A 27,299-nucleotide genomic window follows, 5' to 3' on the forward strand; every position below is an offset into this window, starting at 1 on the left:
AAAGAGATTGGTTGGGGCTGAGGCTGGAGTGCTAGACCGACCGAGAGAGTGAGCTTAGACGAGTGTCTATTTACAGAGTGATTAATTAGTGAGCTCTAAGTGGTTTCGGGTACGGTTCCGGTGGACATTGGGCAGCGTTCGATTGACTTCGGAAGCCCATCGAATCCTGCGGTGATATCAGTGTCGATGTGAATGTTGACGATTCAGTGAAGCCCAGTCTTGGTGGCCGGTAGTTGTTGAGCAACTTTCTGCCTCCTCCGGGAAGATTGGATCGGACAGAGAAAGGCCGCGGTGGGTTGCCAAAATTCGGTCGTTCCGTTTTCGGGCACGCTGTCCGCCGAATCCAGGGTGGGAGAGTTCCGCCGACGCCGACGTAAACAAACGCCAACGTGGAGGGCGTACAAATGAGCAGCGACAGCCGCGGCAAGCGAAACTGCTGAGTGCGGGGTCGGAGCATAATTTTCCGATGACCGCGTTCCGGCCCCGCGTTTCGGAGTGAAGGAGAAGGCGTTGGCTTATGCTGGACCGGTCAGCGCCCGTCCCGTTGGTCGGGGTGTTGTTTTAATTAATTCACTCGAATTTCAGCTGATAAGCGATGCTAACGGAACTCCCCTTTCGAAAGCATCGGCTCCAATCCAGGCACGAAAAAACGGTACACCGACCGCGTAGGTTGGCAGCCGCAGGTTCCGATTGTTGACTTTTGGATATACGGGCGAGCGTTGTGGAGAAGTGAGAGAAGTGAAATGCATGACCAAAACCTGTCTGCCGTCGGAGTAGCGTGTTGTTGGTCGATAGTAGTGGATAGTCCAATATTTACATCATTCCAAACGGATCACGACACGACGTTTGTGTGTTGAAATGAACTCAATATCTGTCGCTGTCGCTTCGGATAGCCCAAAAGTGCAGAAAGCTCAACCCGCCAACTTGCCATCAGGATCCTTATTATTTAAGAAAATAGTTACGGAATGTTGTGAAATGGAATTGAGTAATCCCCAATCGCCCAAAACACTATCGTAACTTTCAGCATTGACCACGCAATTGTTAACCATTGAATTTAGTAACTCCGCCTATGATCAAGCGATCGTAAACCTACTTGCTTCACGCATAATGCTTCGCCGTGGCCGCCGAGTTCAACCCACCGAAGCACCGAAAAAAGGCATACTCCACTGACCCTGATCGGCGCGGCGATGATTAGCATCTGACCGCGCGTGAGGTATTTGATTTACGGGCACTTGCATTGCCGGCTACCGACGCTAGCGAGAGCATCAATTATGGTGGAATGTTTGTCGGAGCCGCCGGTTTTTTATGCTTTCGCTCGCTTACACGGGTACAGGTTGCTGCTACTTCCGGTCCGGCTGCGAAGGCGTTTTTTTCGCTCCCGTTTTTCTGGCCGGTTCTCAGCTTCCAGCCAGAACCGACACCGACAGCCAATTTCCGATGGAGAATTTTCGGATCATCTTGACCCACCTAAAGGCCGCTAATAGATTATCATCATCAGTCGATCGCGGTGAGCCTTTTTGCCGTTGCCGGCCATGCTTAGCGGTAAAGCACCGCTCCATCGTTTAAGTCGCCATAATGAAACTGCGCCAAACGAGGCAAAACAAATTACCATGCACCCATCCCATTAGATCAGTTTTCAAACACTTACACTCACACACGCTGGGGGTGAATCCTTTTTTGCACCAAAGCACCAACGGCGAACGGGAACTTTTCAAGAGCCGGCCCGATGTTTAGCGACTTTTGCGTCGATGGGAGTTGAGTGCTAATAATCGAGCATGAAGTGGACCAATTCTCTGTGAGGCGAACGGTAGAACGGGCTGTTAAACTTCATAATGAAGACCCTCAAATTGATGCACTGTCGAAGGTTCAAACGGACGTCTTTCGATGGGAAATCGACGCTGTAGTGCCCAAAATAGCCCAAATTTTTTGTTAGTTCGAAGTGCCAGTTCCGCTAGGGAGCAGATGTTCGTTCGGCAAGGCTTCTAACATTCCTGGCCTACAGAGGAGTTTCCATGTTGTTCGGTCCAAGAGGCTAACGATGTGGTTAAAACGCTTTGAACAGTTCAAAAGTTTGAAGAGTCCCGAGTGGTCGCCCGATAGTTGCTCTCCCGCCAACTAAATCAAGGATTAGTCTCTTGATAAGAAACATCAGAAGGCATCATTTGCCTCCAGCCATTCGGTTGAAGGCCTAGATCAAGTCTTCAGGTGGCAATGTTGACGGAGCAAGGCGATGTTTTTTTTCTATTCCATGTAATACGCGCGATGAAATTTAAACGGACACGGATTCGAAGTTCATAGAAGATACGAGGTAGCATCTTTTCGGTGGGCTTAAATTCTTTGCTTCCTATAAAACGGGAAGATATTGACAGCACTTCACACCATGGATCTTCAATCCCCAGAAGATGCCGGCTCGCATCGCTCCCGGTCCCGGGCCGAAAGATCAAAGGAGAAATCGACCAATACCGCCTGCTATCGGACAGAGGAAGGTTCCCTCTCCAGCAGGAACAGCCGGTCCATTACATCTGGCGATACGATCTGGCAGCTGTGGTGCGACTTTTAGTACACTAAAGGGGCTTGGCGAGCGTGGAGCATTGCTCTGACAGCGGAGCAAACAAGGTGGAAACAGCAGTCTTGAGTCTTGCGGGGAGAAGGCGTTAAACAGTGCGTGATATGAGAAAATTCACCACCGTGCACACCGCGCGAAGTGCGTGGAAAAGCGGAAAAGCGTTACCTCACTGCGGGTGGGTCGGTCCGGTGTGGACTATAAAATTTTGAGGTTCGGCGTCCGAAGAGCGGCTGGCCGCGTACCGTGGCCACCATCACCACTGTGGAACTGGCACTGGCATTGGCCTTGGGTGCGGCCAAGTCGAACCACTTTTAATTGCTGCACGATCGCCTTCACCGTCACGATCGGACGCGGAAAGTGTCGAGGTGATGTAAGGCCGCGGCCCCCCCGCCGGCGGCCGCCGGATAGCGATCTCGGAGAAATGCGGCCGTTAGTAGGGAAGTGGGTGAATAAGTAATGACCCACCTTTTTCAGGCTCGGAGTAGGCTCAGTAAGTCAGGCCTGGAGGGAGGAAATTGTCTCTCGATTAATCAATTAATAATCTCACTCACTGGTCAGTTGGCGTGGCGCCTGGATGCTAATGCTGGCTGGGTGTGTGCGTGTGTGCGTGCACCGAAACTGGGTTAGCGATTGGCGTGATTAGCACCTTTTGCGCACCACGGCCCCGTGCTGGGAGTGCGCAAATCTTGGCGTCCATCTTCTGGCGTCCCAAAGGTGTCGGGCGAATTGGGCGAAATTGGACTCAATTGCTGATTGATCGATCAACGGGCTCCCAGACACCGGGAGTACAATCTGTGCCACATCCGGCCCACTGTTGGGGCTGTTCATCTCTCGTCCCTTCGACGAGATGACAATTGCCGTCCGTCCGTCTGTTGACAGTGAAATGCGCAAACACTCCGGGCACCCCGCTGGGTTTGCGGTTTCACTTCTGGGCCGTCAGGTGAAGATGCCTGATAGGCACCCAAACGTGCCGTGACCCGTGCCGTGCCGTGTGCGTGTGTGTTGGGCGTAGGTTTCACTTTTACGGAAATAAAAAGGCGAGGTGAAACCAAAACGGTAGGTTCATAGGCCGTCGCCGCCGTCGATGCACTTTGCTCAGCTCCCCGTCGGGTGTGCACCACACCCGAACAGGTGTGTGTGTGTTTGGGGTGGGGGGGGGGGGGTCGAAGAAATCGTCCGATTGGGCGAACGGGCACTGGATAATTGTGGACCACGGATCACCGCAAAACCCACTTTTATTGTGCGGAACCAGCAATTTGGGAAATCATCATCGAAAACATTTGCGCAATTTGTGAGCCACAGGTTGCGGCCGAAAGTGTGTGTGGTGTTGTGTGTCACTTTTCCCTCGGGGGAAGAGGGGTGGTCCGAAAGGGCCTACAAAATGGGGTTCGATTTTCACCGACCGGTATTGGCCCTTTCGGCGACTTCGACTGCGTGTTGACCAACCGAATTCACGAGCAACATCCGGACGTGGACGGGATTTTAACCGGAAGCGTCCCATTTGTACCTATCAATTACACGATCGCGCGTGTCCCACGCGGTGCCAGTGACAGCGTAAAACACCCAACCCGGAACGGGCCGTTAACTTGGGCCTTCCGAAGAAAACCGTTCGCCCAAAACATCCCGCTTACCGTTACAGTGGCGCTCGTGGCATCAACTTTCGAATTTTGGGGCCCGTGCTCATCTGCCGGTATAGCTATCGCGTGTCTTGGGATGCGCATAGCCGAGGTACTTCATTTGGGGATGGGTCCACGCGTGCAATTTGTTGGAGAAACACCGACTCTTCTAGGCGAGTGTGGCCAGCAGTTTGCGGTCAGTCCGTTTCGCGACATCAGCTGTGGACGTTCACTTTCCGTCGCGTCCGATATTGATACATCCGTTGCCTTTCGTTGCCTGCGCTCTCGTTGCAGTCTCTGTGCCCAGGGAAGATACACGTCACATACCTGTTGCCGATTGCCATGCCCGGGAGGCCGCTGTAGGTCAGTGGTACGGTGTGAGTTTACGGAGTGCAATAAGGAACCAACGGAGTGCAACGAGACGACTGTCAGCGCAGCAAGCACCAACAAGTTGTCGGACGTGTCAGTATGGTGGGAACGGTGCCTAGTGTCGAGCCGACCGAGCCCGGCAACATCGGTAGTTACGGTATGTTCGGTGGCCACACCAACACCACCAACCGCCGGCGGAAGACACCGGCAGGTCCGGTGTCGGAGTCGTTGATGCTCGTGCTGCTCACCGTGACCGTAAGTCTGTGTCTGAGCGGTGCAGCCTCCGAGTTCGCGGCAAACGCTAGTGAGAGTGAACATCATCATTCCTCGGTGACGGTCACGACGGAAGCTCCCGTCCCGAACAACTACAGTGGGCGGGCGACGACCGGTAAACCGATGTTCTCCACTGGCAACCATCTGTGGGATGCGCTGATCGCTGACTGCCTGCGGAAACCGACGTTCGCGTGCATCCAGAAGAACGTCTACAACTTTCTCGGCGAGCAGCTCGAGGTGGAGAACATGAACTTCACCAACCGGGTGCAGTTCCGGAGGAATCGGGTGGACTTTGCCAAGTATACGCGCGAAGCGAACGAGCTGGACGCGGACGATGACAACGAAATTCCCGACGACGCACGAAGCGGTAAGTCTCCGGGCTACTAGGGGGCCAATTTCGGGTAGATTTCTAGTTCCCCACGCGGGGAGACCATTTGTTATGACACCTTATTGCCTTGTTTGGTTTGGGGCCTCCATCGGGAAGGCTTGAGGTTAATCCAGCGGACCCCCTTGGAATGTGATGTTCCTCAAAACTGTAATTTATTCATCGTTGTAAACTGCTTCGACATTGTTATGGGCTTTCTTTGGGGTTTAAGGTACTGGAGAAACCCTTCCGAGGTGTCTTATATCGATGCCAACACTGTGGATGACAGTGTTGCAGGCCTATAGGCTGATTCAGGTTGATATAGGGTCTATGTTTGGAGTCCGTAGACACATGATAGGGCACAAATTATCCATTGTGGCTTTCGCTGTATAGTACGTAGCACCGTCCTGTTGAAATCAAATGTCGTCCAAGTTTTTAGCTTAAATTTCGCCTAAGAACATTGCTCGGTAACGTACGCCATCGACGGTTAAGGCGGCTCCTTCTTCATTTTCAAAGAAAAATGGGCCGATGATGCCGTCAAATCAAAATTCGCACAAAAAAGTCACTCGTTTTGGGAGTATTAGCTTCTCTTGCACGACGTGTGGGTTTTTCCAGCCGCAAATACGACGATTTTGCTTTTTAACATAACCCCCGAGGTGGAAATTCAAATGTCGTACAGCTTGAGCTGAAGACTCTTCTTCTTATCCGGCAACAACGGCTGAGCGGTCTTATCCTGCATCAGAGACAATGTTAATCTCTGTTGCTATCGGGTATCCGGTATCGGGAATCGAAACCATGGCCAGCTGCGTGACACTGACGAGCGTTACCGACTGATCTATCAATAGGGCCAAAGACTCACCAGGGACAACAGAGACAAAAACAAGAGTTGAAAACTTACCACTTTAGAAATAATGTCAAAGTTTTACCAAATGTTTACAATTTCCAGAACGAAGTCTTACGTTTTGAAAGTAAAGTAATCGTTAAGTTAAAATCCAAGCACTTGATGGACCAGTAACATATACCACGGGTGGCCGCGGGTGGGATTTGGTGCCCTTATTAGAGCCTTCATAGTCGACTGTCAGTCAAATATTGTCCACTGGTCGAGTTTCGATCCTCCGAATGATGATCCACGAAGCGAGGGTTAACATTCAAGAGGTGAACACAGTGAAACGTAAACATCTTGTCCAAGGCATGTCGGTCCGTGCCCCGTGCCCCATGCTTAGTCGTTGTTTCATTCATTACGACCATGACAAACGATGTGTTGGTCGAAAACGGAGATCTCTATCTTCGCTCACTTTCGCTTCCAGTACTTTTGGGAGTTGGCCCCACAGGTCTCTCGTCGAACTGCGCCGAGCCTGAGTGCTCGCTGCTTATGTTGTTTTCATCGTTGATTTCAACATAATCTTTATGGGCTGCCGACACTGTGGATGACGGACCGGTTCGGTGGCACTGGCCGTCAACGTTGACGGGGTACTTACTCCACGGGGCACGTGCCAGCGTACTGACATTTGACCGTACTTAAATCAGGGTTCCGGGTACGACCGTTGTGCCGTTGTACGGATTGTTTCACGTCATAATCACGGTCTGACGATGTAGGGGTCCAATTGGGGTGTGATGCAGATAAGCTGGGGTTCTCTTCGGGAGTGACCGGTCTGGTAATTTACGAATGTAGTGCAGTGTGCTGTTGCGCTTCCGAGTGCGCTGATGGCTCTCCGCTGAGCGCAGGACCTGACGCGATCCGCGATCTCAATTAGGATCTAATCATCGTCATTAGCCTGTGCAGAAAGAAAGTGTGTGACGAGAGCGAGGTATACTTTCGATTCAACCGACCCAGTCTGGCCCGTTGTCGATGGGAAGAAGTTGATTTATGTGTGTCGATGGGATGAATCTAAGTACGCACCGCTACCACTTGCTCGAAAGGGAAATTCAAAGTGCCCTGGAGGGGCCGGCAGCCCCATGCTCTCCCTCGTTCACGGCAGTCGGCCACTACACACACGCACTTGGAGGTCGCCGACGGAGCAAGAACTGGTTTGGCGGCCGGACGCAACGGAGGGCTCAGAGATGGAATGGGAGATGCCGACGGACGAGGCCGAAGACGATTACCGGGTTGCTGAGTAGTGTTGCCAGAGTGGGGATCACCGGGAAGCCACCCTGGTAACACAATTTTTCGATGACCGCTTACGGTGATCGCGTCTTGCGGACTGGTTCTCCAATGTGGCGTCGCGACGAGACAACGAGGCGATGGCAGGATGGCACGGAAAATGAGATGCACTTTCCATTCATCTGGGCGTGGACCGAGCGCAGCATTTGTTGCAACAGTGAGCTGGGCCGCGTCGGAAAAGTAGGCGCGAGAAGGCGGAAGTTCATAATCGATCTCTTCCTCGATCTGCTTCGAGCAATGAAAGCGATAGGAGCCGACGGCTAAACTGCAAAGCCTGTGGAGCGGCGATTGTTGTGCCTGTTTTATTGGTCGATTGACCGGAACAGTCCGTACAGCAGTCGCTCACGGTTGTCCCGCAGCTGGGGCCAGGGGTTCGATTCCCGGTAGGTGTCAAATCACATCAAGTCACCATTTCGTCAACTCACCATTTTTGGGGGGCTAAAAGCGGAAACTAAACGCAACAACCTAACCCAACCACACTGACCACATCCGATCGATTCCTCCTGGAGGTGTGACGAAATCAGTGGAACGCGCGCGCGCCTGCTGCTAATCCCCCCGATCCGGTGCTGGTTGGAAAGTGAAACCCAAGAGGGGGGTGTACAAATTTCGGTATCATCGGCCACGGGAAGAAAGTCGGGAGTGTTCCAGTGTTGATGTTGTGGAGGGAAGAAGCAGCGTAGTGGCCCTGCGCGCTGCGCCATGCTCTGGCGTCCGAAGATTGGTCAGAAAGAGAAATCAAGTGCGCGCACACCAGAGAGCGCTCTCGAGACGTTGCTGTGTGTCTGTGTGACTTGTTTGTGCGAAAAAGCTCCCTCCCTGTCGCGGTGGCAAATCGGTCGACGGCGCACTTGGAGCGATTTGTACGCCATCGGAACGTGCCCCGTAATGCGCGACTCCTTTCCCGTCCCAATGGTCCGTTTAATGGTCGCCGGACGGATCGGTCATCTGAAGTACGGAAATCGACCACTTGGGGCCAAGGTTCCGGAATGGCTATTGAAAGTGTGCCCAGCTCTACAAAACACGGGAAGCGATTAGAGGATTTCGAGTAGTTCGAGGCACACCTGGGCGCTGTTGTTTTTGTGGTCGAAGAATGTCCGGAATTTCGGTTCAGCAGAGGGCGGCCTGTCAACTGTGTGTGTGTGTGTTTTATGTCGCCAGAGACCCCCAAGACTGACTAAGATCCACTGACTAATAGAGGTACGCCGATGCGGATGCGACAGAGCCGCCCAGGCGTCGTGTGTTATCGACTTTCACTTTGGCGAGATTTCGGGTCGCGCATCGCGCAGGCGGCGGTCCTTATGTCGTAGGCGGTCGATCGAATCAAGTTTCTTCTTGAATCATGTTTCGGACTCCGGAGTTCGGGGAAGTTCTCGGTCGCGCTCTCGCCCCAACGACTTACGTGGGCTGTTGAAAACATATCGCCAAATTTTGTTTTTCTTTTCTAACAAATATTTATTTATTTATGAATATCTATTTTGTCCCTTTCACATTAATCCCCAAAAAGGTATTAGTCGCGTGTGCCAACGTTTTTTTCCAATCCTCGAAGCACTTCAAAAAGTCATTTTTTGTGATCCAGTTCAGGTCTTCCTTCGATGCCGTCTGTATCTCCTCAATCGTAGTGTCGTCCTTCCATGGGGCTCTTCAGTTTCGCGATCAAGAAAAACTTCACAGGGAGCAAGATCTGGGGAATAACAGAGGGTGTGGCATTCTTCGTGGGTTGTTTTTGGCCCATTTTTGGTTTTCCACGAATTCGGGCTTTTCTGGCGTAATTTGCAGGTATTATTCCTTATTGGCCGTTCTACTCCGTTGGTTCAAGAACTCATGATGCACCACGCTCCTCTACAATTGCAGAAAACTGCAATACTTGTGTCGCGATACTTTTTGATCAGACTTTGTACGTTTTCGTTTTTTTACTATTCGTAGCCCTGTTCGAGCCGTCGTCACCGATCGAGGAGGTAACCACGGCGCTGCGCGACAAGAGCCTAAAGTTCATGCTGACGCACGACGTGAACATCCAGCTGCCCGAGATCCTGTTCGACGGTGCCGTGTTCCGCGTGCAGCCCCGCGCGATCGAGGGCAACGGGATGCTGGCGAAACTGGAACTCGTGCCACGGACCGAGCTGGCCGAAGCGCGGGGTCACGGCACGCCGAGAATATTTTTTTTAAAAAAGATCAGTAAGTAGCCAGCGACACGGGAGCCGTGTGGACCAACGAGCGAAGCCTAATCCTGTGTGTTATTTTTGCAGAGAAATTCTTCCAAAACAAACTGCTGCTGGCGTTCTTGGCGATCGTGCTCATCATCAAGATTATCAAGATCAAGGTCATGTGGCTGCTGCCGCTGATGGTGGGCGTCGGCACGGCCAAGAAGCTGGTGCTGAAGTTCTTGCTGTTCCTGTTCCCGGCCCTGGCCCACATCTTCAAGCTCTGCTCGTACTACCACGCCTCGTATCATAAGCCCAACTTCCACCACCATCAGCACCACATCAGCCATCTCCATACGGTAAGCGGTGCGGCTTGGTACGGTTCACCAGCCCCAGGTTGGCCTACTTCCGGAGCCACGGGCTGTTGCGCGCGCTCCTTAATACTGGTCAGCAGTGCCACTATCCGCGTGCGTGCGTGTGCGGTTGGCACCCCGAGGCGGCCCCCTTAATTATTGTATAATCTTTTTCTTATTAAATGCTACTCGCGCACCCGCGGACAAAGAGAGAGAGAGAGAGAGAGAGCGTGAGAGAAAGTAAGACACAAAATTCACAAATTGTGCGCCGAAAGTCGGCCACCAGTTTGTTGAACTTCAAACGCGGCCTGACGAAGTTTACGATCACACAATCATTTCGCGGGCCCCTCGGGAGCCATCTGCACGCGGTTCAACCTGTGTTTTGGCCTCTCGTGTTCCCCCGGTGTCCCACCGCCCCGTGGTAGTTCTACGCCTGGGGCGAACAGCTCCGCACTGGGCGATCCCAGGTTTTGTGGAGAAATTTGTAGATCAGACGTTACTGGGTCACTGGGCAGTTCCAGGCGCGCGCGTGCGCGATTGCGCAACCAGATAACATCGCTGGCTATCGCTCATCATCCCTCAATCTTAGTCCATTAATGTCTACGTCGTTTGTTTGTTGTTTTTTGCGCTGTAGTTCTATCCCCACGGACCCGAGCATGGCGGACCGGAGCTGATCTACACGAAACCCCCCCGGGGCCATCCATCGGAGTACCTGCACGGAGCACCGGTTCCACCGCACACGCACTACCAGCCGGAAGTAAACTACGAGTTCACGGCGCCGGGTCTTGGATCAGAGTGAGTATCCGCCTTGCCACGGCTCGAACCATTGCTCATGCTGTGACCGAGCTGACCGAGTATTGGGCTGCATTTGGCTACGCTTCACGTTTGCACTAACTTTGCTAACTTTGAACAACAAATGCACATCGTCCGGCGCTTCTCCGTGATCGGTGACCGCTTGTCACTGATGACGTCACTGCGATCGCGAATCCTGCGGTGCCCAACCCAACCCACAAACCGTCACGTAGAGCCACGCTAATGCTACGATTATGTTGTTTTTCTTGCCGGTCACGCCGCTTCTCTCTTGTGCAGTTCCGTTTGGCAAAATGTCTTTCCGGATCTAAGACGTTAAGACGCGCGTCGGTTTTCTAGTTGTACCTTCTATCAGTCTACTCGCACCGCACCGCAGCCCGCACACCGGTAGCCCACCGGTTGGTCACTTTGTATCAAAAGTTCATTCCATTCAATGCCATTCCACATTGCACGCCGGGAAATAGGATTTAGGTAACTAGAGATGGAATAGGCGATGGACACAGGCACAGCTTTTGCAAAGCAAAGTTTAAGTTCAAATTATTTTCAAACCAGGAATGGGTTGGTCCATCTAGTGTTTGGATTCCGAAGATGTAGTGTAAAATATCGATGAACCAATCAGCCAACATTTATCGGTAGCTTATTTCGGCATTTTCGAAGAAAAATTGAAGTTTGCTTTCCGTACATGAGTGTGAAAAAATTCGTACAGCTTGAGTTGAAGACTCACTACTTTGGAAAAAACTTGGAAGACTCACCACTTTAAAAAATCCAAACCCTAGATGACTAGATCATAACAAGGAGAGCAGTCAGATTAAAATGACTTCAGGTATCTGCCCTGATTGGCAAACGGGATAACTTTAGCCCGAACAACACATGACGTCTGTGGGTTAGAATAAATTACTCTCTTTACCGTAGACTCATTCGATTCGTCGAGCACGCGATTCGATCGAGCATGAGTGAAACTCAAGACCAGGAAGCTGGCCGATGTCAAGTCTGAGGTTTGTTTCATCATCCTTACACTCGAGCTGTCGCTTGTCTTTCACGCTACTCTCCTTCTTATCGTTACGATTCTGCGCTTTGAAACCCCTACACGACCTAGAGTGTAGGTTTCAGCAGAGTTTAGGTCCTAAACTCTGCTGAATTCTTTACTATTGAAGCTTAAGAGTGACACATTTTCACCTTTCCGGAGACATATTTGGTGGGTTAGTAGTCAAACGGAGGAGAAAGTGTTTAAGAATGCGACCTGCAGTGGAGCGTTGGAACTCCGAACGTCATGTCATGTCCACTCCATTTGTCGACAAAACATATTTTCCTGACTTACCATGAAGAATTAGGATTCATTATAGGCATTTTCCCCTCGGGCATATCCTTCATCCTTAGTATCCGTATAAGTGTTGCTGTGTCCATCCCTTGCATGATAGTCTGGGGCCAAACGGAATGGGGTTCTGAGCAGCTTGTACTAATCCGCACGGGTCGCAACTAGTAGTTGGTGGTGGTGACAGGGGGGGTGAAAAAACAACTATCGGTCGGGGATTACTAAACCAGCATCACTACTCACCAGCATGTGTGTGTCAGATCATCGTTCCGCTCATACAAACCAACCGAAACCAAACCTTCTTCGAACGCAGGTTCATTAGCGATAGAAACTCGAACGTAGAAACGTCGTTCAAGCCAAAGTACGATGACTTGAACGATATCAAAGCATGGGGTTTGGGCGAAAGCACAAATACATCAGCACAACCACAATCATCGCCATACTTCATCTCTCCGCCCGGTGGCGGCAGTGGCGGCGGCGGCAGCTACAATGTAAATCCACTCACGCATCACGCATCGGGCAGCAGGTAGGTCCGCGTAAGCCACCCTAAGGATTTCTAGCGCCCTTCTTTGCCGCCCCCAACACACACCTCTTTCTCCAGAGAGAGTTTCCTCCCTCCGAGTCCGAGCTCCCTCCCCCGACCGGGCTGTGTTCGTGTTATTTTGGCCAAAGGAAAGCGCCCCGAGCGACCACTCCCCTGTCTGTCCGCCCGTCACATTCTCCTGCACCCGATCCACTCACCACGCAGCACGTGACTAGCGCCACCACTAAACCACCGCAACACCAATAACCGATAAAGCGCGACTCTGATTACACGCGTTACTCGCACCTGATCACAGACATGACCACTGAAAACTGGACGCCGACAGCGAGACTGAGCTCAAAATTACACCCAACACTAACCGAGGGTAGAAAACGCCCAAAACAGTGCTAAAACATTCATTTCATTCGTCACTAACCGATGCCTCATCCATCCCGACGCCGTTGGGGCTTCTCACAACTTTGTGAATCCTGCACAAAACCCCTAAACCGAATGCAGCGAGTGAGACTAATGTGTGGGACTTGTCGCCCTTCTCGATTCTCCATTTCATCCCATACCCGACAGAGTGTTGAGCCCCAAGCCCGTGTACGGTCCGCCCGGGTTCACGTCTACGGCCCAGAAACGGATTCCAACCGGAGCGGCCACCTCCATCGCAGCCCAGTACGTGTCGGCCCCGTCCGGACCGACGCTGTCGGCGGAAGAACAGATTGTAAGTACCCGGACGTCGGATGTCCACAACGATGCGAACAGCAGTCCACATTTCTGGCAAACCGTAGCGTCACTCAATTATGAATTCAAGTACGGCCGAGGCAAACCTACACAAAACAGGCTGGAAGTCCACGTCTGGAATGGCGAGATAATGGTGGGGTCGTTCCCGTCGTTTTGTTTTGCATTGCAGTGAAAGTGACAGAGACCCCCAAATGGCCACAATGGACCATGCGACGCTTTGCATGCGTCATAACTGTTGCCAATCGCAGCAGGAAAATCGAAATGAGCCTTACCGGCCGATGGAAAGTGTAGATCTTCGCTCGCTACGAAGCTGCTATCTGAAATGACAGTTGTACCTTATCGTGTTTTGAATGCGGACCCGTTTGATGGGCACATTCAACATCTCATTTCATCTTCATCTCTAATAACCACGCGAGACGCGAGTGGGGTAACGGTTGGCAATTAAAAACGTGCCATAAAGTGGCGGTAACGGGCGGCGGTTGTCACTTTTTCCTTCCCCGCGCCATTGTTTGCCATTAATCAACGCGACCCAGATGCATCCTTGTTTGTTGTTGTTTATGCTGAGGCCCGATGCTGGGGGCTCATCGTCGGCGGTGGACTGGAAACACCACCAGAGAGTTCGATTAGCCGTTGGCACGTGTGCATCGATTAGCAACCATCGGGCAGCAACATGTACAACGCACATTCCAATGCCGGGCGCTCTCGTAGGCGCTCGCCAACGCCACACAGACATGTCGCAGACATATTTACGCTCCACTGCTGCTAGGTATGACACACTTTCTAACGTTGGAAAACAATCTGGCGCGGCCTGACAGCCGGGGTGTTGCATATATGATCGCTTTCGATCCACCAGCAATCAGCTGCACTGCGTGACGCGAGCGTCGTACGGTGAACGGGCGAAGAGACTTACTTCCGAATACTTGGACACACTGCGCCATCACTGGATTGGCAATCTGTGGCCCGGAGGTGACCTATGGATATTACGCTCATTAAGAAACTGATTACTTTGCGGAGCCATAGCAAAACTTTCCCCAATCACAAACAATGCTCAGTCCATTGTCCATGTTTTCTGTGTTTCTTCCGTGTTGTAGATCCGTGAAGCTCAGCGACAGGAAGCTTACAGGATAGCGCAGGAGCAGAAGCTGATAGCGAAACAGCAGGCGATCGTCAATCAGCAGGCATACGTCCAGGAAGGCGTCACTCCGCGGCCGGTCGATCCGTTCTACAGTCCCATCCTGCAGCGGCTGGACAAGGTGTTCAACTCGCTCGGCATCGTGGACGAGAACTGCCGAGAACGGTTGGTCTGCAGCATGTATAAGAATCCCGTCAAGTACAGCCCGCACAGCAACTACGTATCGGCGGAACTAAGCAGGTAAGCTCGAACGTGGTTAATGGGGAAGAAAGTACGTTTCTGCGAGAAAATGTGAGCGTTATGAGACGGAGCGTAACATGCGATGAGTCCTAACGATCGGCACCGTTTTATCATGGCATCATGGCCGAGGTCAGCCAGTGTCAGCAGCAGCATAGGTAGGTGGTGCTGTACGGGAATACCTGATGATGCGCTCGGATTGTTGAACCTATTGTTGGTTGGTCGAGGTGAAGTTTTCTCACGCGTTACGTGTGCGTTATCGTGTGCGATGAGAGGGTTTCGTTTTCATTCGAGAATAGATTAATCGTTGCGAGTTCAGTGGCCGATGCTCGTCGGTGTCATGCACCCCACTAGACAGATGGGCGAGGGCTGATGGCTAATGTTGCTCGGGCTTGGCAGCTGTAAAACCGAATTGGACGATTCCTGGTGTAATTAACGCTGTCATAACGGAAAGCTGAGCGATGGCGCAGCCTCAGCCGTGAGTGCCTTTCTGGGGACCAATTGTAGTACCTTTCTCGTTCCCTTCAGAGGTTAGTTCCGTCCCGGGGAACTGCGTCACATTATGTGTTAATAAACTATTTAAGATTACGATACGGACAGATCAAAGTAATATGAATTTTATTCGGAAACGTCACGCTATTTGTTGACGTCGACATAAGAGAGGCCAACTAAAGCGAAATCCACATACTATTAAACAACATTACCCCATTCAACCCAAGGGTGACTGTTTGCCATTCGTAAGCTTTCGCCTAATGCGACATTCCGACCGACGATGTCTACGGTCTGCCGCGCCCTGGCCGGTTGGCTCGAAAGTACGCTAATTTTTTTACTCGATTCGCTGCACATAATGAAGTAAGCACTTTCCCATCATAAAGACTGGGCGGCGAGTATGCGGTCCACATGTCGATTTGTTTTTTTTGCCTATCCATTCCTTGAATGGGCAGGTAATTAGGGACCCATCGGAACGGGAAGGGTGGCTTCCGAAATTCGGGCTTCCCGGTCGTATTTGTCATCTGATGTCCGCTAGTTTCGAAACCCTGGAAAAGGAGGTCGTTGCATTGGTCCCTTTTTAGCGCCCAGCCGTTCAGTCAGCGCCAGTCTGCGTTTACTTTCGTTGACTAATTTTTCCTCATGCCACTGACAAATGGCCAATTTTCTCCACGGCAAATAATTGTGTGCAAAGCTTTACAGCCGAAACGCTTTTGGAGATTTGAGACGGCTTTAATAGCATGCACGTGTACACACTAGTTTCGATTTTACAGCGCCGCGGCGTGGCCGTCCCATATCTATCAGCCAGTCTCTTCTGAGCGACCTTGCGATGGCCGCGCCCAACACCAACTTTCCAATGTTTATGATCTGCTCCAGTAGGTTCCGTAGGTGAAGCGCACTAGAAAATGTTTCTCCCCGATCGCCTGCTGTGATTGTAGGGGAAAGAAATTTCGCATTTTGTACGTTTATTCTTGCTTTTATTTGCCGATTTGCCGAGTGCGGAGGATCCGAACAGTACCAGGCCGACGCGGCGCCGAGGGTGAACAGAAAATTACATACATCGTTGGTTATGCTCTGCTGACCGGCGAAATCAATGCCTGCGGCGCAGTGTGTCTGCGGCGTGTCGCTAACCACAATACTCCCGGCGGCGCCTATCGTTAACGGCACCTCTGGCCTGCTCTATTGTTAGCCACCTAAAACCTTTGTTTATCATAGCTGTCAACGATGAAAGGGAACTAGTAATTGAAACAGCCGGCACCGACTGCGAAACCGCTACTTCACCTCGTTGGATGCTGTGCGCCTAAAAGTAGGCAAGCGTTTCGGCAGCGCATCTGATTCGTTTGGTGGCTGAGCATTGATGGCTTGAAACTATTGTACATTTATTTATATTGTTACATTGTAGTTTTAAATTTACACAAATTGTTTTGCCATCTTCCAGAGATGCTACGGAGCTACAGAAGCCAACCTCGACGAACGCGGCCGTGGTCCGGTTCTACAGATACGTTCAGGCGGCACGCGATGGCCAGGATCAGAGGGATTGTCAGAGGCTCTACTCGCTGTGCACGATCAACATGGAGAAGAAGAAGAAATAAATCACGCGCTCCGTGAACCGATAACGCTGCTGGATACAACAAACTGTACGGGAACGTTTCAACTCAGCGATCTATTGACACATACCTCAAAGGCAATGTTTCTCAATCTGTACATAGTCAGGGAACTCTTTGCTATCCTTCGTCGCAATCCTCTTTCCCGGGGGGGCAGCAGGGTTTCTATTTCAACGCAATCAGCTAGGTTAAGACTTGCAAGGATCGTGAGCACGGCTACGTGTGACACAGCATCGGGTGTAGGGACAGTAGGTAGCACACGCTAGGGCGCGTCGTATTGTAGAAAAAGATCCATCCAAATATGACCTAACGCAAACTGCATAGAACGTAATCGGAGTGAACCGCGGTGGCTCCCTTCATTTTAGACAGCCTTTGTTTTACTTTACCCTGCACATTGTAGACTATCGGCCATGTAGATGTCCTCACCCTGTTCGTGAGAGATCATTGATTGCAATTGGTTTAATGTTAAATTATTTATTGCTCTATTTATTAACCTATTTATTTCAATGGAGGAGCATCGCAGGAATAGTGTAGTTCAATCGAGTATTTATTTCTTCCAACATCTGGACCACCTGGACGACGAAAAGAAACGATAGAAATAAATAAATTTCATAAAATCAAATTTATCGGTGTGTGTATACGAATTTGTTGAGATGAATTTTGTCCCTGCGTTTACTATAGTACAAGCTGTTCTCGGCGTACGTTGCCAAGCCTCATTTCATTCTTATTTCTCAATGAACCGGCTTTTCAGAGAATCGGACTTCGAGGTGACTTCCTTGTAAAGTGTCAGTCAGTCCCACTCGCCAGCGCTGGTCAATCAGTTATCGGTACACCATTATTCCATGTTAGGAGGTTTCTGCAGCTTTCTTTAACTTCTTCGAAGAGAATGTAATTAATTACCTCAACTGGTCAACTAGGTGTACTAGCAAAGGTGTAGTGAACAAAAAATAAAGAAAATGTAGCACTTTCAGGAAATAAATTATTTATTTATTTTGCAATCATCGGAGACATAAATATCTTATCGGTCCGGGCCGCGGATCCAGGTACATTACAGCTGCCCGGCGTAGGCCTGTTCGTGGGCGTCCAGCGATCGTTTCTTCCAGGCTGGCGGAGCGTCCCAGTGGACGTGCGGAGCGTGATGGTCGAAATGGTGGTCGACGTGGTGCGCGTGGTGTGGCGTTGGGTAGTGTACCACCTCGTAGTTGACGATCTTTGGTTTGGCGAATTTGAAGATCATCATGGCGCCTGACAGGACGAGGGACAGCAGACCAAGCGTCATCGCTTTCCACGTTTTCAGGGCGATCAGGGCAAGAGCCATCGGGACCAGGACGGTAGATTTGAACTTGATGCCCAACAGGAAAGGAATCATGACTTTTTTAACAAAGCCACGACCTGCACGACACGAAGGGAGAGAATTTTCTTATAGAACTGCCGTAGGTAGAGCGTAACGTGGTTTTGCCTACCTTCAGCAACATTTCCGTCCGTCAGTGGGACGACGAGATCTTCGGCGAGTCCGCCCTTCAGCAGCGACTCAGGAATGTAGGCCCGAGCGTCCTCCGACCGAAGAACTGCCGGTGGGCTTAGCTTTAAGGCGTGCGTCGACAGGAAGCTATCGATTTTGTTCAACAAATGCACCGTCTTGCTAGCCCGATGCTCCTGCTGCTCAGTTCCTGTTTCCGTCGGCATTTCGACATCTTCCAGGGTTCCGGTACGCACGATCGTTAGCGCGTCAGTGACGTGAATCTCGTCCTGCTCGGCAGCCCGAGCCATCCAGGCCAGGGCCTTCGATTTGGCACACTTCATGCTGTAGTCACTGAGACACGTCTTGTAGATGTCCACCGCTACTTCGGCCGCCGAATGAGGCTGACCGTGGGTAGCACATCCTAGAATCGCCAGTGACGCTACCAGCACTGCTATCGAGCGCATTTCAGCTGAACCGGAGCTCTGGAACGGAAACGAATAACGCACTTCGCGACCACAACTACTGACACGAAGATGTCGGTCTTTACTGATCGATTTGTACAAACCGTATGAATCGGTTGGATTTGATTACCATGGATTTTATATCAGGGTACATGGCGTTACTCTGCCCCCGGTCGTCGGCGATAATTGTCCCTCTACTCATTTAGCTTCCTGGCTCTTTCTTTTCCCCACGCGTTGGTCAACGTGTCAGCAGTCGGCGGTAGAGGCTCCGCCAGACGAGATAGAGGAGGGAAACTCGTTGCCCGAAACACCAACACTATCGGTTTCCGCTCGTCCAAAGTGGTCTACGTGGCCGGAATGGGAGAACAGTCGAAATTTTTTCCAAACACATTGACGACCCTTTGGAGCGCCACTTTTCACTTCGACCACCATTCCGCTATGCTGCGTCGTAAACTGCCGGCGGACCTGAGGCACGGCCGTTTCCGTTACGAAAGGCACCGTAGAAAGCGAGAGTATTTACGTACATGATAGCGAAAAAATAAATTTTAAATGGTAATTAGCGGTGCACGAAGGTTGCCAAACACAGGATTTCGTCTGAAGGCACGCGTTACACAAAATTTTAGTTGTTACGTAAATAGTATCGTTTACTAGAAACCGTTTCCACTCTTTTCGATAGAACAGTAAAATGGGGAAAAAGAGTTTGATAAACCTGTTGAATACCGGAAATTGAACAAATTCTTAATTTATTTTTGTCCTTTTTTTTAATATAAAAGATAATTCTCATTACAATCAAATTGTAGTTAATATCTTTCTTTATATTGTTCTTGGCGGAAGGAAAAATGGTGAAATTAATTTTTACGTTGATGATTATTTAATTACAACTGTAATTAAAACATAAAACCATTTTGTACCTTTCGTATCTTTTGTGTTATGTTGTAACTTTTCGATCATTGCCCTTTTTGAGGTGTGTTGCGTAAAAAACAGATACCATGGTACGTCCTCGATATCATGGTACGTCAGATATCATGGTTAAATTTCAAGTTAAATTTTGAATAAATTTAACAAGGTGACTAAGGACACTTGGGTCCTTTGAGGACAGGGCAATGGCGATGCCAGAAATTTGCAGCCAACACTCACCTCAATTAAGGAGAACTTTCGCTCTGCGACAACCTCGTTCGTATATCCTACACGCCCTGGATGGTTTGCTAAGCTTTCGGTTCCTTAATTGCATCCTGCATCAATGGGGTTATTTGTGTCACATGAATTTAAAAATATTATTTTATTTCTTATTCAAGAATCTGAGTCCAATAACTATTTTTACATCAGATCGCTAGAAGTGTTTCAAGAATGAATGTCACTTGACTGTAGAAGATTTCAGACACATTGAAAGCGACTAATCCACAGACCAGACCAAACAGTTTTTCAAGTTTTGCTTGTCCTTGTGTTCTTAGTTCTTATTTTCTTTTTGGGTCGTTTGGGTCACATTTTATGATTCTTTCAAAGTTCTTAACATAGAATTTATGTTTCCGTTTTATCTTATATTGTTTTTTATTCTATTCTACTGCTCATTTCAAGTTGCTCAATTTATAACACAGTCCAAACATGTTTATCTGATCTATCGAAACTGTCACGAATACTTTACACTCCAGTATTAAAATAGAATGCTAAATTTTGTTTGCTCGCCGTCCAATACATCTTACGTAAACAACGTAATGTGGGCAAAACAACGAAAAACTAAAGTTTTACGTAACGTCATCAACATTATATCGATTTCAGGGAAAACAGGCGGACGGACCCAGACGGGCTGACAGTGATCGGTCGAGACACTTTGATTGTCAGATTTCGATCGTGATTTCCTTATGCAGCCAAGGTCCCCGTAACTGTGGCCGCTTCCGTGAGCCGCGATCGTGACCGGAACTGCTATTGGGGCGAGGGTGAAAGGTTTAATGAATTATGTTTCGATCGCCTTCGATCGCATTGGCAGCTGATTTCATGCGTAAGGCGTGCGTAAACGGGTCGTGCAATTGCATTTGCAGTAGGTGAAAGCGGGTTGCAGATTTTCTGACGGTAATCCAATATGTTGCAATCTGATGAGCTCCTCCTCGAGCAAAAATCGATCTTCTGGTTCCGTGGCGTTCTGCGAATCGTGGCAAAGATCGTAGAAGTTCCCTGCGCGTACGATGGATTAGAATAAGGTGCATTCGTTTCGGTTTCTATGATATGTTGCACACGGCGCATTACGGATTTTCCTTCGCTCGAGTTGCAAACGGACGTGTGTCTGCTGCTGCTCACACTTCGAGCGTTATGGTACGGACGGACCGGTGCGTACCAGACGTTACTAACCATTAAAAATCCAAACTAACCGTACGTGATCGCCATCTTGATGTTCCGTGGCGCTGGCGCTTAGCTGCAGCTTGTAACGGCTGTGCGCCGGCGATGCTCGAAAGCAGCCACTGATAACGGATCCAGCGATTGGCGGAGTTGGCCGGCCCGGTGTGGCCAGGGCAGGAGACCGGACCGAAGGTCGTATAAAAGCACCGGGCGGTGAAATTTCTCCAATCACACCGGACAGTTTGCTTGTCGGATCAACATCGACTCGAGACACCTGCGATTTGTACGAAAACGGCCCCAAACATGGCATCCAAGTGCGCGGTGATCGTGGTGATCGGGGCGTTGGTGTCCGGTATGGTTGCAGCCAATCCGGCCAACAAGCCAGCCTTCTGGAAGGGAACGCCGATGGATGGTATGGTCGAGGAGATGCGGTCACTGTGCAGCACGGAAAACGATTCCGTTGCGTGCATGAAGTTCAAGATCATGAACTTCTTCGACACCATCTTCCGGAAGGACAACTTCCAGGTAAGCAATCGAGGTCAGTAATAGCAGGGAATCGGTTGCTCTTAGAACTTCCTTTTCTCACACACAGGTTTCCGATGATGTGGAAGTCCGCAGCAATGGAGCCGTAACGAATGATGCCCGTGGAGCGACCGGAGTGCTGGATCAGGTCGAGAATTATCTGCGCAGCCATGACGTCACCTTCAAGATGCCCATCGCCGACGCCAAGGTCACCGTTTCCCAGCGTAATCTGCAGAACGACGAAATGAGCGTAACGTTCCAGTTCCCGAGCGCCGAGAGCGGCCGCGGCGTAGGCGAGGCCCGCAAGTCCAAGCTGAAGAAAATTGTCATTCCCATCATGGTGTTCATTTTGCTGAAGGCCATGACCCTGATCCCGATGGCGCTCGGTGTGTTGGGACTTAAGGCGTGGAATTCGCTCCAATTGTCGTTCTTCTCCTTCGTCGTATCGGTCGGTCTGGCTATCTTCCAGCTTTGCAAAAAGGTACATACAAGTAACATGCGAAACATACGCCGCATTTTCACTCTTAACTGTTCTCGTTTCCAAACAGCTTGCTGCCGATAGCCATCATCCTCACATAGCTGCCCATGGACCGTGGGACGCCGGCCGATCGTACGGCAGTTTCGAGCAGCCAGCCTTCGAAGGGCAGGACCTGGCGTACAGTGCTTACGCCTGAGTCGTCCACTCGACCATGTTGATGGTGTAATTTATTTTATTTATTGTTTACGAGCGCATACGACACACAGTGAAAGACTAAGAAACCAATAAACGAATAAGAAACGAAACGAACACTTGTTATGCTTCCGGGGGGACACTTTCCCTAGCAAATGGCATTCGGAGGCTTTCTCCTGGGAGTAACACCTGCTGGGTGAGGTGGTCTAGGGCCCTGGATCACAACAATGGATGTTCAATCGATTTCACTTCCGTTCGCATCGTGATGATCGCCATCGTCGCCATTTTGAATGAAAGTCACGTCGCGCACCAGGCGTCTCCATGTGCCAGTGAGCCAACGTTTGGAAACGTGGAAAACATCTACACCGCTCTGGTGTGTTTATTAAATCTTGGAATAGATGACCCACTTTCTAGTATGTTTATGCTGCCAACTGATATGTATGTATGCTGATCGTGAGCAGGAGAAGCTACTGTTTGAGGTACTGGATCTTTGCTTAGGTATACAGACAGGTAGTAGGAATTCTGCGATGGGTTAATGCTAGGTACAAGCTGTTGAATAATTTGTTTTAATGTTCACTTCTATACTTGAATGGAAACGAATGCTACCCTATCTTCAAGTAGGTTAGCGTTACGTTGATGCGTTACGTTTTGATGTTAAATATTTTAATGAATTATTGTTCGCTTTCTTGAACACTCCGTGCGATCGTTTGTGCGAAAAGAAACATGGCACTAAGAACAGCGTACAGCATGATTAGGTTCAGTCTGCTGCTTATTAATATTCTAAGGGAACCCTGAGCTGAAGGTCCCTTTTTCTAAAGAAATTGTAAACTGCAGTTCTGGAAGTACAAGACCAATCCAGCCTACTCCGTGGGCAGACCTTCTGCGACAAGAACCAACACAATTCTATACATCGTGGCCGCAAGTAAAGCATTCTCTCAATTTGTCACAGAAATAGAATTCTTATTGTTTCTATAGATGATTTATAGATGGACAATGCAAGTCATAAAAACATCGAAATATTTTCAAATGCGCTTTGGGTGTAATAATGTTGTAGTCAATCATTTAAAACAACCCAATATTGATCTACTGGGTAATGTGTGCTAAGGATTCCGGAGATAAACAAGGAAAAGAAAAGGAAGAATACGGAATCAACCTTTGGCTGTCAATTATGCCAATGTTTATCTTTATTCCCGAATCTAGATAATCTCTACATTTTTCAGAGTTTTCAGTATTTTTCATAGGCCGATTGGTCGTAATAAACCCCAAAAATTGGAAAGTGTTGTGTTTCAGCTCGATTTTATCGGTTTCATGTTGGACGGAGTTAGTTGAACAGATGTTTTCGTGCTATGCCCGGCCTGACTGTCACAACGTATGTGTTACGTAATTCCGGATACTATGCGGAAAAGGGCATTAATGTCTCACATCCGATTAGTAGTACATGCAAGCCTCGGTGGACTATTTTGAGATTATCTGCCTTTCGACGTCTGGCCGTCTGATTGGGGCGTGGTTCATTTGATAGTTTTGGTACGTACTTATTGGCACCTGTGCTCCGACTTCACTTCCCACGACCGGAACTTTCATTTTCAACTTTTTTTTCGATTATGGTAATCATAATTTGCGCACAGCCAGACGGCCAGTCGTTTATTGTTGCACTTCCGTTTCGCTGCTGTAACTGCCGCTGCTGTAGCCTAAAAACAACGCAAGTGTCCGCTTTGCATTCCAATGAAAACAAAAAGATAATAACTCGGGCGCGTGACCCGAACGGAAGTTGGCCAACGGGGCCAAAGGAGTAATTGCGTGGTAATTTGCCTTGGCCACCAGTTTCCGCCAAATCCTAATCCGGTTCGCCTTTCAATCCGGATCTGTGGATCCGGAAGTAAGAGGCCAAGCGGCGCTCGGCGGTCGATCGTTGCATCGGCGCCCCAATCGGTGATCGAGGCGATCCAGGAGAAAGTGATCATTCTTGGGCGTAGCCGACCCAACTGTGGTGGGTGCCCGTGGTGACGTTTCGGGAATTGCGGTCGAAATTCTTTCGTCTCTCCACTCCGGGCACTCCCCGGGAGTGCGCTTCGAGCAAGCAGCGCGCCGTGCCTTGAATAGCTAATCGCCTTCGCGACGTCCGCGTTTCGCTCGCTACATCGTGATCCAAATGACGAGCATCGAAAATGAAGCATAGGGCACTGGTTGGCCTGGGCCGGGGGGAATGGATGGAAATCGAAACGCTCCGGCGGCAGGTGGGATCGGCAATGGAACCATACGGCAACACTACCACCATCACGGTCAGCACCATTGTCGAGGCAGGCTCGGGGCTCGGGCCGCCAAAAACGGCCAACAGCCGGCCCTTCGCTTATTTGGCGCTGTGCTGTACGGTAGTGCGGCCGCAATCGGGACGCCCCGCCGGGGATCGGTCGGTTGGAAAGTCCAGCCGACGTATAAAACACTGGCGGCGTTCCCAATACACTATCATTAGCCTGCCGCCACTTGCTTAATCAACATTCGCCACCGCCGCCGTCACACGAGGTGCGTGAAAACATAGACCCACAGGGCGAGCCAGTGTGCGTGAGTGTGTGCGAGTGTGTGTTTCGGTGTCCTTGCGCTAGACGGCATAATGGCGGGTCGATCCTGTTGGCTGGTGGTGGCCTCCCTGGCGGTGCTGCTCGGTGCCGCATCTTGCGCCTCGATTGCGTCGAACCTGATCGAGGAACGGCCACGGATCGCGACCAGCGAAGAGCTGCTGTCGTCGATTGTGAACGAGTGCTTCAGCGGCTACTCGTCCGTCATGGGCTGCCTCAAAGGCAAGGTTCTGCTGTACCTGGACGGTGTGCTTGGACTGCGGGAAGAACAGGCCCGGGCCTTCGACGAGACCCACGTCGACAAGGTGATCTTCGATCGCGTGGCTCGCGTGCTGGACACCCACGAGTTCCGGGTGCAGCTTCCGGAGGATACCGTCGTCAGTTACCGTGCCGACAAGGGGCTGGACATTGACGTCGTGCCTGCCGGGCTCGCGACCGGTAAGTATGGGGTGCGCTAACCTTACGAGTGCCACGCGACATTGGAACTAACCAGTACCTCCCTTCCGTCATTGGACCGCCGCCATTTCTCACCTCTGTTCGATCGGCCCCACAGAAGCCCGTGGTCATTTACTGAAGAAGAAACTCCTGCTTCCAGTGTTGCTGCTGCTGAAGCTGAAGATGAAGGCCCTGATGCCGATCTTGCTGGGGCTGGTGAGCCTGAAGGCGATGAAGGCCCTGATCCTGTCGAAGCTCGCCATCACGCTCGTGCTGGGCTTCCTGGTGGCGCAGCTGGTCAAGAAGTCTGGCCTCGGGATGCCGATGTCCATGATGCCAATGATGCCCCAGGCGCCACTGGCCGAGTACGGTGCTCCGGTCCCGCCTAGCTCCACGCCCGCCTCCAGCTACGAGCCGTCATCCTGGGAACCGCAGTCCGGTGGACCATACTCGCGCCTCTGGGAACCATCTACCTCGGGCACGTCCCACAATCTCGCCTACAGCTCGTACTATCCCAGTTCCGGTGGCTCCAGCTCCTACACGGCCTATAATTCGGGCTCCCCTTCCTCATCATCCTCGCTCTCTGGTTCCTCTTCCTCATCCTCCCCCTCCTCTTCCTCGTCCGGTTCGTCCGGATCGTCCTCGTCCAATGCGGCGCACGCGTACTAGACCACCGTGAACCACCGCCATCGCCAACTGGCCCAACCCGTTGGCCCAACCAAAGCAACACTGGAGAGCAACCCAGAGACCACCGCAGGACACAGAACCTTCACCGCCGCATTCCAACTGATCGGCCTTCGTCCGATCGAGCGTCGATAGAACGAAACGACTAGGTCACGACCTCCCAATGCCCCAATCCTGTGTGGTTGGACATCAGCTCCAATCGTCTTCGAGGGGGAAGTGAGGGACCCGCCGTGTTGCGGACCGTGAACCGTGATGGTTTGGTGTTGAGTTTCAGTTATTTAAATCCACTTCGAGTTATTTATTTTTTTCAATGCGAACGTTATTTATTGACGGTGGAAATAAAAACGAATAAAAACACAAAGCGAACACGGACCGATGTACATGTACGGATTATTGGATTGGATTATTAGATATCATTCTTAAACTATGCAGAGAGATATAAGCATTTATATAATAGAGCAGAGCAGCATTGAGCAACGTTTGGGGTACAAAAAGAAACGTCGCATATCTGTTTGATGCTTTGCATGTAGATTTTGAATATTCGTTCCTTTATTCAAATTTGTAAAACCGATTCAACGGAAGCAAAGCGATTCGTTTGTACCCTGAAAGTATGCAATGCACCATACTTAGCTCGGTACCCAACCGACATTCCCATGAAATGTTCGATGTTCCGTCGATGTTTTCCGCGCCATTTGATCGAATGCGCGCGAAAAGCTGAAAAAAGTGATCTTTATTCATATAACGATATTCATCATTAGGCCGATCGGCGAAAGCAAGTTAGAGCGTAACGATTCGGTATTCACAACATCAACTGCTTTTTTGGAACCCAGATGAAATAGTTCAAACGATGCAAAATGCGAGGTGTCCCGAAAATGCATACATTTAGGCGTACGGGCATCATTTTCTGAGTTGGGAAAAGGATTTGAGGCAGAAATCGTGCAAACTAAGCAAACAAAAACCTTTATTTTGAAGAAACAAAGTGCAAAGGAAGGATCATTGTCCTGTCTGCCGGACCGCTTTGCCTAAAAGCCTTACTGAACCAACACTTAACCTTCACCTTGCTTTGGCTCCATGACCAGGCCAAAGAAAATAAACATACAGAAGAAAAATAAGAAGGTTTAAGTAACTACTCTTTAATCTAAGAGCAAAGTTTTGCTGGTTAAGTGACATTCTGATTAAATCTCGTAGACTGCCATTTGGGGCTATAGGTGAATTAGAGCACCGCGAAAACAATTTCAGTTGAAGTTAGAAGCTTGATCTTTTGAGTTTTTCACACCAATTTCCTTCGCTTTGCTCGGTAAAAAAGCAACTAAAGTACATTTTGTTATTTATGAGCAATAACAACTTAATTTTTTACATGGTTCCATGTTTAAAATGCAAAACTAAAGTTGAGAAGCACGCTGAAGAATTCACGATACATTATACTGTTTCTCAGCTTGTAAAATGGCAAAAACCTGGGAAATT

At 50.1% G+C, this 27,299-nt stretch overlaps 4 protein-coding genes across 4 annotated transcripts; 3 read left to right on the top strand and 1 right to left on the bottom strand.

The window, feature by feature from the left end:
- Positions 1-4,650: 4,650 nt before the first annotated feature.
- Positions 4,651-16,685, top strand: LOC128270296 (uncharacterized). The gene is made up of 8 exons (XM_053007698.1): positions 4,651-5,191; positions 9,273-9,524; positions 9,596-9,849; positions 10,478-10,638; positions 12,279-12,491; positions 13,071-13,215; positions 14,327-14,607; positions 16,532-16,685. Exons 1-8 carry the CDS (start codon positions 4,651-4,653, stop codon positions 16,683-16,685), a joined length of 2,001 nt encoding a protein of 666 aa, XP_052863658.1.
- A 1,060-nt stretch (positions 16,686-17,745) lies between these two features.
- On the bottom strand, positions 17,746-18,623 carry LOC128273744 (uncharacterized). Its single transcript, XM_053011778.1, has 2 exons — positions 18,161-18,623; positions 17,746-18,089 (listed from the first exon to the last, which is right to left on the bottom strand). Exons 1-2 carry the CDS (start codon positions 18,621-18,623, stop codon positions 17,746-17,748), a joined length of 807 nt encoding a protein of 268 aa, XP_052867738.1.
- Positions 18,624-21,254: 2,631 nt separating this feature from the next.
- On the top strand, positions 21,255-22,147 carry LOC128273148 (uncharacterized). The gene is made up of 3 exons (XM_053011070.1): positions 21,255-21,476; positions 21,544-21,954; positions 22,022-22,147. The coding sequence occupies exons 1-3, from the start codon at positions 21,255-21,257 to the stop codon at positions 22,145-22,147; spliced, it is 759 nt and encodes a 252-aa protein (XP_052867030.1).
- A 2,604-nt stretch (positions 22,148-24,751) lies between these two features.
- On the top strand, positions 24,752-25,820 carry LOC128270297 (uncharacterized). Its single transcript, XM_053007699.1, has 2 exons — positions 24,752-25,154; positions 25,270-25,820. Exons 1-2 carry the CDS (start codon positions 24,752-24,754, stop codon positions 25,818-25,820), a joined length of 954 nt encoding a protein of 317 aa, XP_052863659.1.
- Positions 25,821-27,299: the final 1,479 nt, after the last annotated feature.

This window comes from Anopheles cruzii, chromosome 3 (genome assembly GCF_943734635.1).
Source record: "Anopheles cruzii chromosome 3, idAnoCruzAS_RS32_06, whole genome shotgun sequence".
NCBI classification, from domain to species: domain Eukaryota; kingdom Metazoa; phylum Arthropoda; class Insecta; order Diptera; family Culicidae; genus Anopheles; species Anopheles cruzii.

Bases quoted from the DNA above. Each gene is read 5' to 3' on its own strand.
- LOC128270296 (XM_053007698.1), top strand. From the start codon at position 4,651: ATGGTGGGAACGGTGCCTAGTGTCGAGCCGACCGAGCCCGGCAACATC. The intron at 9,525-9,595 runs GTAAGTAGCCAG...TTATTTTTGCAG, and splicing joins ATTTTTTTTAAAAAAGATCA to AGAAATTCTTCCAAAACAAA. The intron at 9,850-10,477 runs GTAAGCGGTGCG...TTTGCGCTGTAG, and splicing joins ACATCAGCCATCTCCATACG to TTCTATCCCCACGGACCCGA.
- LOC128273744 (XM_053011778.1), bottom strand. From the start codon at position 18,623: ATGCGCTCGATAGCAGTGCTGGTAGCGTCACTGGCGATTCTAGGATGT. The intron at 18,090-18,160 runs GTAGGCAAAACC...CGTGTCGTGCAG, and splicing joins GGACGGAAATGTTGCTGAAG to GTCGTGGCTTTGTTAAAAAA.
- LOC128273148 (XM_053011070.1), top strand. From the start codon at position 21,255: ATGGCATCCAAGTGCGCGGTGATCGTGGTGATCGGGGCGTTGGTGTCC. The intron at 21,477-21,543 runs GTAAGCAATCGA...TCTCACACACAG, and splicing joins TCCGGAAGGACAACTTCCAG to GTTTCCGATGATGTGGAAGT. The intron at 21,955-22,021 runs GTACATACAAGT...GTTTCCAAACAG, and splicing joins TCTTCCAGCTTTGCAAAAAG to CTTGCTGCCGATAGCCATCA.
- LOC128270297 (XM_053007699.1), top strand. From the start codon at position 24,752: ATGGCGGGTCGATCCTGTTGGCTGGTGGTGGCCTCCCTGGCGGTGCTG. The intron at 25,155-25,269 runs GTAAGTATGGGG...TCGGCCCCACAG, and splicing joins GCCTGCCGGGCTCGCGACCG to AAGCCCGTGGTCATTTACTG.